Source organism: Leucoraja erinacea, chromosome 1 (genome assembly GCF_028641065.1).
Source record: "Leucoraja erinacea ecotype New England chromosome 1, Leri_hhj_1, whole genome shotgun sequence".
NCBI lineage: Eukaryota > Metazoa > Chordata > Chondrichthyes > Rajiformes > Rajidae > Leucoraja > Leucoraja erinaceus.
In genome coordinates, this window is record NC_073377.1 from 44,120,818 (window position 1) to 44,130,383 (window position 9,566).

General features: G+C 40.5%; 1 protein-coding gene across 1 annotated transcript in view; it reads left to right on the plus strand.

The window, feature by feature from the left end:
• Positions 1–7,333, plus strand: part of mrps30 (mitochondrial ribosomal protein S30) — a 9,257-nt gene extending 1,924 nt beyond the window's left edge. The window contains exons 2-5 of the mRNA XM_055633766.1: positions 2,430–2,575; positions 6,272–6,377; positions 6,581–6,757; positions 6,914–7,333. Of these exons, the coding sequence (XP_055489741.1) occupies positions 2,430–2,575; positions 6,272–6,377; positions 6,581–6,757; positions 6,914–7,197 (713 nt within the window). The 3' untranslated portion in view covers positions 7,198–7,333. The remainder of the gene's footprint in view (positions 1–2,429; positions 2,576–6,271; positions 6,378–6,580; positions 6,758–6,913) is intronic.
• The last annotated feature ends 2,233 nt before the right edge of the window (positions 7,334–9,566 follow it).

The window sequence follows — 9,566 nt, forward strand, 5'->3', positions numbered from 1 at the left end:
GAAAATGAGGAGAAGATTTTTTCCAAATAACTTTCATTTTTACGAGGATGTTTCGGCTTCCGTCTCCGCACTAGTATCTTTGCACCGCTATGGGATCTTTGGTGCGGAGACGGAAGTCAGTTACGAAAATGGGGCCGAAAATTACCCATGAATCTGCCCATGACCGTACTATGTATTTTTTGTTGAGTGATCTATCTTGCTTGCTATAGGATCTTTGGTTATTGGAGGGTCTCTTCTTCATACAGAAAAACACTGTTGAAATGCCAAGTGATCAGTAGAGTCAAATCATTATTTTCAAAGATATTTTACATGTATATTTTGTGTAAAATATCTTTGAGAATAATGATTATGTAAACTTTTACAGTAGTAAATTATACAGTAGTTATCTTGCATAGTGGCTATCTATCGCTTACACAATTTGTCTTTACCGGTTTAAGCCTTTTGCATTGCTCCCTGAATGATTCTTTAGCTGCATTTTTTCCTTCCAAAAAGTTTTTAGGAGCAAGGTCCTACTACAGTTGTACAGGGCCCTGGTGCGACTGCACCTGGAGTATTGTGTGCAATTTTGGTCTCCTAATTTGAGGAAGGACATTATGACTATTGAGGGAGTGCAGCGTTAATAGTTTTTTTAATTGGCTTAATAATTAAATTGGCGGGACTGACATATGATGAAAGAATGGGTCGACTGGGCTTGTATTCACTGGAATTTAGAAGGGTGAGAGGGGATCTTATAAAAACATACAATTCCTAAAGGATTGTACAGGCTAGATGCAAGAAAAATATTCCCAATGTTGTGGTCAGAACCAGGTTCACAGTTTAAAAATATGGGGTAGGTCATTTAGGACTGAGATGAGGAAAAACATTTTCACCCAGAGAGTTGTGAATTTGTGGAAGTCTCTGCCACAGAAGGCAGTGGAAGCCAATTCACTGGATGTTTTCAAGAGAGAGTTGGATTTAGCTCTTGGGTCTAAAGGAATCAAGGGATATGGGCGAAAAGCAGGAACGAGGTACTGAATTTAGATGATCAGCCATGATCATATGGCTTGAAGGGCCGAACGGCCTACTCCGTCACCTATTTTTCTATGCTCTAAAATGCATGCATTTTTAGGTTTACTTTTAAAGGGAAGTCAATCTGAAATTAATTGGGCATCTGGGTGATTTTAAGTGTGTTAATTAGGGTTTCTTATATGCTTTAATAAACATGTTCAAGTCTAATGATAATCTGAATCTTTAGTAACATTCCTTTAAAGAACAGACGGAATAGAAATTTGTTTTAATAAGTACATGAGATTTACATAGATACCTAGATACATAGACAATAGGTGCAGGAATAGGCCCTTCGAGCCAGTATCGCCATTCAATGTGATGAAGGCTGATCATCCACAATCAGTTCCTGTCTTCTCATCATACCCCTCGATTCCGCATCAGCTAGCCCTAAGAGCTCTATCTAACTCTGTTTGAATATAGTTTTATATTCTGTTTGAATATAGTTTTAAACTTGAATGGAAAGAGTTTATCATATAGCATAGTGACATTTCCATATTAAGAACAGTGATTGTAATTCTTTACAAACATTGCCACCAGGTACTTAGTTATATTAAATACTCCACGATCATTTGGCAGTATAATTCTGACAGAACTTTGCCAATAAAATCAGAAAAGCAAACACATCTTGCATGTCTGGCAAGGAATACTATTACATTTTAGACTTAGACTTTAAACATAAAGCAAGGAAACAAGCCCATCAGCCATACGAGCCCACACCAACCAGCGAGCAACCTGTGCACCAACTCTATCCTACATACTGGGGACAATTTACAGAAACCAATTAATCTACAAACTTGTACCTCTTTGGAATGTGGGAGGAAACGTGGTGAAAACCCAAACAATCACAGGGAGAACATACAAACTCCGTACATACAGCACATGTAGTCAGATTCAAACCTAGGTATTTTGCACTGTAATGGGCCTGTCCCACTTTACGAGGAAATTCACAAATTCTCCCGAGTTTTCCCCTTGATTCAAATTTGCAGAATGTTCTTAATGGGTCCGTAGGGAGCCGTGGGAGTCAGCAAATATATCGTAAACCAGCCGTAGGTACTCGGGACATCCTCCCGACTTTTTTTTTACTCGTGGACATTTTTTATCAGGCTGTAAAAAACGTTCCGACTTACCTGATGCCCCGAGTACCTACGGCTGGCATAACGAGCCACTACAATATATCTACGGATTCCTACGGACCCGTTACGAACATTCTGCGAGTTTGAATCAAGGGGAAAACTCGGGAGAATTCATGAATAATTCGTGAGAATTCGTGAATTACCTCGTGAAGTGGGACGCTGCACCACACTGCTGCAATTTTCTGAGTGGCAGTGAGGCTGGATAAAACTGTCATTAAACAATGTTGTTGCATTTATGTGTTGGCATAGATCGTGAACCACAAGTTGGTTTTTACTGGTCTCGGGGTGAACGAACTGTTCCAAAGGGACACCGGAAAAGGAAGGTTGACCCTATTCGTTTCCAGATTGAAGACAAACCTTGGTGCCAAATTCGGGTTCCTCAACAACTCTCTGAGGTAATAGTTTTAGTGTTTCATGCAAATCTTCGGTTTGTTTTTATTTGCAAATTATTGTTAGCTAGATACTATTGCGGTCACCAATCAGAATGCAAGAGTTAGTTTGCAGCCTTGATTCTTAATGCGAGGGCAACAGGATATTTTCATGCGATACATCTCAAATGAATGGTACAAGTAACTTGTCTGCTTCATTATCGGTAAGACCTTCTCATTGTATTGGTAGGGCCTCCCCTTAATTACTTTGTTAGCTAGATAGGCCTTACTAGTAAACTTGCTAACTTTCATCGTGTTGAAGTGTTAGTCTTTATTATTACTTCGTGAAACGAACAGTAATATTTAGATTTTGACAAAAGTTTGAAGCAGAAATTTTTAAACTGCTGTCATTATTTAGGGTTCTTTCAGTGGCTGTTGTGTAATGCAGCTTTCCTCAATATAATGGAGGGAATCAGTTAAGTGGATGAATGCCTTGCCCAAAAAAATCACACTACCCAATACATTTGATGGTTTTGATGCATGGGTTAATCTTACAATCTTCTGATTTAAGAGTGCTACCACTGAGCCAAGGCCCAATATCTTTTATTGTTGTTTCTCTCCCCTTTGGCTGAAGTTTGGGGGCAAAAAACATTGGTAATTGATATTGGCCCTCAAATGATAATGTTTAATGTTTCATTAGCAATAAGTTTGTTTTTGTTATTGCCAGTTAAAAATATTAAAGGCACTATGTTAGGTAGACAAAAGTGCTGGAGAAACTCAGCGGGTGAAGCAGCATCTATGGAGCGAAGGAAATAGGCAACGTTTTGGGCTGAAACCTTTCTTCAAATGCCAGGTTTCGGCCCGGAATGTTGCCTACTTCCTTCGCTACATAAATTCTGCCTCACCCGCTGAGTTTCTCCCGCACTTTTGTCTACCTTTGATTTTCCAGCATCTGCAGTTCCTTCTTAAACAAAGGCACTATGTTACATTGTTTAAGAGTGTGCAACTGCCATAAGTGATATAGCCCAACTTGCCCACATTAGCCAACATAGTCCCACCTGCCTGCACCCAGTCCATATCCCTCCAAACCTGTCCTATCCATGTATCTGTCTAACTGTTTCTTAAACGTTGGGATAGTCCCAGCCTCAGCCACCTTATCTTGCAACTTGTTCCATATACCCACCACCCTTTGTGTGAAAAAATACTATTCAGATTCCTATTAAATCTTTTCCCCTTCATGCTGAACCTGTGTCCTCTGGTCCTTGATTCCCCCACTCTGGACAAGAGACTCTGTGGATCTACCCAATCTATTCCTCAATTATTAGATTTTATACACGTCTATAAGATCACCCTTTATCCTCCTGCGCTCCAAGGAATAGAGACCCAGCATACTCAACCTCTCCCTATAGCTCACACCCTCTAGTCCTGGCAACATCCTCGTAAATCTTCTCTAAACCCTTTCAAGCTTGACAATATCTTTCCTATAACATGGTGCCCAGAACTGAACACAATATTCTAAATGCGATCTCACCAATGTCTTATACAACTACAACATGACCTCCCAACTTCTATACTCAATACTCTGACTGATGAAGGCCAATGTGCCAAAAGCCTTTTTGACCACCTTAGCTACCTGCGACTCGACCTTCAAGGAACCATGCGCCTGCACTCCCAGATCACTCTGCTCTACAACACTCCCCAGAGGCCTACCATTCACTGTGTAGGTCCTGCCCTTGGTCGACGCCCCAAAATGCAACACGCAACACTTCTCTGTATTAAATTCCATCAAGCATTCCTCAGCCCACCTGGCCAATCGATCCAGATCCTGTTGCAATCTTTCACAACCATCTTCACTATCTGCAAAACCACCCACTTTTGTATCCTCAGCAAACTTGCTAATCTTACCCTGTATCTTCTCATCCAATTCATTGATGTATTGTCCATACCGTCATTGCACTGTTGGTGAAGCCGTATTTGGAGTATAGTGTTCAGTTTTGCTCACCCTGCTATTAGGAAGGATCCATTACGCTGGAAAGAATGCAGAGACTATTTACGAGAATTTCCCCAGGACGTGTGTGTCTGAGCTCTAGGGGAAGGCTGAATAGGCGAGGACTTTATTCCCTGGAGCACAGGAGGTTGAGGGGTGAACGTGGACTTGTATAAAATCATGAGGGGGATAGGGTGAATGTACTGTGTCTCTTACACAATAAAAAACCGAAGGACAGTGGTTTAAGGTGAGAGGGGAAAGATTTGAGTGGAAACTGAGGGGCAACATTTTGAACTGGAGGGCGATTGGTATATGGGATGAGCTGCCAGAAGAGGTAGTTGATGCATGTACAATAAACAACATTTAAGACATTTGGACAGGTGCATGGATAGGAAAGGCTTAGTGATATGGTCCAAACCCAGCCAGGTGGAACTAGTGAAGATGGTTATCTTGATTGTTATGGGAAGTTGGTCCGAAAAGCCTGTTTCCATGCTGTACAGCATACATTTATTTGTCACATATGCCAGATGGCACAGTGAAATGTGATTACCATACAGCCATACAATAAAAATAAAGAACACAACACACGATAGAGTTCAACATAAAAACATCCCCACACAGCAGAATCAAAGTTTCCCACTGTGAGGGAAAGCACCAAAGTCAGTCCTCTTCCTCTAATGTTCCCAATGTTCACCCGTGTTCGGGGCCTCCCCGAGCCCTCCGCAGTCGCTGCTACGGGCGGCCCGATGTTCAGGCCCGCTCGCCGGGGTGATGTAAGTCCGATGTCGGGGCTGGGGGACATCCTCAGCGGCCTGGACATCAGAGTCGGCCACCTCCTGCCGGAGTGTGCGGCTCCCCAAAGTCCACAGGCCGCGCTGGGCGGAGATGCAATGCTGGTGGCCCTCAGCAAATGGCCCCAGAACTCCGCGATGACGGTCAGCGCCGCCCGCGTTGGAAGCTCTCCCAAACCGCAGCTCCACGATGTTGGAGCAGCTGCCCAACGCTCCGGATCTCCAAACGGCGATCCAGGTCGGCATCGCCCGTTCCACGGTGAATCCAGCGCTGCGCCGCCGCTATTGCAGCTCTGGTCCAGTTCCCGGTCCCCGGCAGGAAAGGCCGCTCCTATCCAGGTGGTAGGCCGCGAGGAGGGGGGGCGAGGACGCGACTCGGAGAAATAGTCGCGTCCCCGCCAGGAGGCGACTGGGAAACCGTTTCCCCCTTACCCTGCCCCCACATAGAAAAGTTAAAGTTTCCCCCCAAAACAGACTTTAGACTAACTAAAAATTTTAAAAAAGATTGAAAAGACAAACAGGCTGTAGACTTCCTGCGGTTAAAGCAACAGTTATGTTCTTGAGAAAACTTGGTATCTGATTACAGTGGGGGGTTTATATGGAAACAGGATTTTGGGGGGGGGGGGGGGGGGGTCTCCTATAATGTTTAAATCCGGCAGCTTTTTTTATGGTTTTCAGTTTCCAATGTAATATTTAAGCAGTTCTCTATGTCCTAATTAACATCTCATTATAACCAATACGACCTGCGTAATATAAATAGTGTTTCCTATTTTATCACTTGCATGATATCCAATTCATGTCATGGAAACGCTTCACAGCAGACCTACCTGTATACTATTTCTGGACTGACAGATTTATGCTTTAATTGATAAATGGTTAATATTATCCTTGAAAGTACAATGTAATTTTGAAAAATGCTTTTTAAATTCTGTTTTTCCATTTTAGTTTGTGCCATTGGAAAATTCAATCCCTGAAGATGTTCCTGTTATTCATATGGAACCAAGCCGACTCCCATTGTTTCAAAGACAATATGACAATAACATTTTCATTGGTAAGGACAAAACTGATTTCTAGATGAGTTGCATCCATTTTATTTTACGACTTGCTTTTACGAAGTTGAATATTGTCTGGATTTAAGAATAGTTTGGAAGTAGTCTTTATGTGGATTGAGACATGGAATTCCACTAAATCCCTGTTTATTTTTTTTTCCATGAGCTAATGCAAGACCTTTTGTTGTATGCTTTTGATTCATAGGTTCAAAGGTTGCTGATCCTGCTTGCTATGGGCATACGCAGTTTCACTTTGCATCTGAAAAACTGAGACGAGAAAAACTTGTAAAAGACAAACTGGCTGATCAAATTGAAGTGCGTTTACGAGCTGCTGGCATCGCAAGTCTGTTTGCTTGGACTGGAGCGCAAGCAGCCTATCAAGGTTAGTACTAATTTCTCAAAGATTAGCATGAACAATCCTTTAAAAAAAGAACACAAAGGGAAAATTAAATTTTGAAAAGATGAAGGACATGTGTTCTATTGTTTGGTTGAAATCTGCTTTGTTTATCTTTGCAAATACATTTTTTCTCTTTTTCAGGATTCTGGAGTGAGGCAGATGTGATCAGCCCATTTGTCTCTCAAGCTGTAATTACAGATGGGATTTATTTCTCCTTCTTTTGCTATCAGTTGAACACTTTAGCATTGACGGTTCGGGCAGATCAGCATAATCTCCGAAAGAACATTTGCTGGGGGACGGAGAGTATGCGTCTGTATGAGTCTATTGAGGGAGAAGATATAAAAGGGTTCAATGATGAGGTTCTGGACCTTCTTGTTCGGTTTTTGCTCAATAGACCAAAATCAGTGGAAATTAAGATAAGCTGAATGTAAAATCTCTTCTAACTTTGAATTAATTTAAAATGTATATTATAGATTATAATGAACAGCACCACACTTATGATTTCAAAATCTGTAATTATGTTCTTTGTATACTGCCTAAATAAATGCTTCAAACTGTAAACATTTCCAAATGAGGTGGGTGATTTTATTGATGTTCTTGTGGTTCAATCAAGTAACAAGGATTGCTTGTAATAGGTGGGTAGAATGTACTGCTAAGTATTGTGTTTTCATTATTGAAAATATAAAAATTGAATTAATTGCATGTGAATTTCATTAAGCACTGTGAAATGGAAAGACTCAGATTCTTTGAACTTTTGCATAAATTGACTTGACCTATTTGAAATGGTGCCTTTGGAATGGGAAGGGATAACCCAATAGATGGAAGGAAAAAAAATCATGCTGAAGGATCATGGGTCTGACAAAGTTTCAGACCTAATTCATAAATCTGGGAAGAGACCATGAAGTGCTAGAAATACATTTAAAGTGAACTTTTCTTCAATAATAAAGTGGAGTTGTTGGGGTGGTTAAATATAAATGGTGGTCGGGGGTGGTTAAATATAAATGGTGGTCGGGGATGGCTTGCTGTGATTGAGACAGAATGACTAAAGTAAATTATGTGTGATTTAAACAGATATGCTTTGCTGAAAACCATTCAGTCACGGTGAAGCCAAGGAATATGAATTTTAGTTACCGTAAATCTTTTAGTTGTACAAATTCTCCAATTTGAAGAAAGAGTTCACAAGCTCTAACACCCAGTTTAAAAGGATTGTTTTCATTCTGGCAGGATACTCAGTAGCTTAGTAGAATTCCAGTTTTATATCACTCCAGGGTAATTAAACATTAAGACCATGTCAGATGATCATTGTCTTATGTACTGAAACTGTACAATGAAATTCTTACTTACAGCACCATAACAGGTCAGTAAATTCACTACTCTATAGATAAAATAATAAACAAAAACAGTTCAGTAAATAAATTAAAAAACAAAAAAAAACAAAATGACAACCTGATGTGGAAACCCAATGTTAAGAGCTCGGCTCTTGTCTCTTGCCTCATGAGACACAGAATCATCACTTTCCAAAGAGGCTCCACATGTGATTTTAGAAGAGTTTGGGTAAGTCAGCAAATGCATAGCAGGTGTAGTTTAACCATAATTAAATGTGTGGTTCTAAAAGTGGAATTTTTTTTTACAATTAAATGGTGATAGATTAGTTAAAAAAGAAGTACAATCGAACCTTTGTGAATTTATACACCAGTTGTTGGAGGTGTAGCAAGCAGTTAGAAAGGCAGATAATGTTTTTAATCGCAAGATGATTTGAGTGAAGGAGCGCAGATGTCTGCCCAGCATCTTGGCGAGATGCTGTCTGGAGTTTTGTGTGGCTTTGGCCTCCTTTTGTAAAGATGTTCTTGTTTTGGTGCAATTGCAACAAAAGTTCACTAGACTGATTGAGGAGGCACTGGGTCAGTTAAGGCCATTCTCACTGGAGTAGAGAATGAGAGGATCTTGAAATTTAAATGATTCCAGCAGGGCTAGACTGACTTGATACTGGGAGGACATAATTGATGCCTTGAATTAAGAACTGGGAAGTAACCTCAGGATATTGGATATGTTTAGAACTAAGATTAGGAAATCTTCACCCAAAATGTGATGATCCTTTAATATTCTTTACCACATAACACAGTGGAGACTAATTAATTAAATGTATTCAGAAAGGACCTGTGAACCTCAGGATGGTTTCTGTGCTGTATGACTTAAAGTAGCAAGGCATATTTCTTCATGCAAATTGAATCGAGGAACATGGAGAGAAGACAAAAAACAGGATACTTGAGAATGCTCAGTTATGATCATGTTGAATGGTGGAAAGGCTTGTTCTATGTTTATAGGGGGGCTTGAGCAAAGGTAAATGGACCTCGTTGTCTCAAGGTTTAACGTGCTGTGTTATTACCTGCTATCCTCAAAGCAGGCCAGCATGTGTGGCCATATCTTTATGGTTGTAAAGCAATGTTCATTGGGCACCATATTCAGTTGTATTCATGAGTAGTAAAAAAAAACGATATATCAGTAGACTGCTGGAATATAGTATAATTAAGAATTCTTACTAAAATCTTAATGTCTGTCACCTTAATAGCAAGCTTTTCTAGAGGTATGTGACATAGAATGAAACAATCAAACCACTATTTCAAGCTAAATCATCTCCAGATCAAGGGTGGAATAACAGCTTATTTTATTTATGTACGATGGGACGACGACTAATATCCTTGCAGGGAGGATTTAACTTAGAGAGGTGGGAGTAGGAACCAGAGTAAGAAATTGGAAAGAATGATGGGAAGGTGGCAGTTAAGACCAGCAAGTC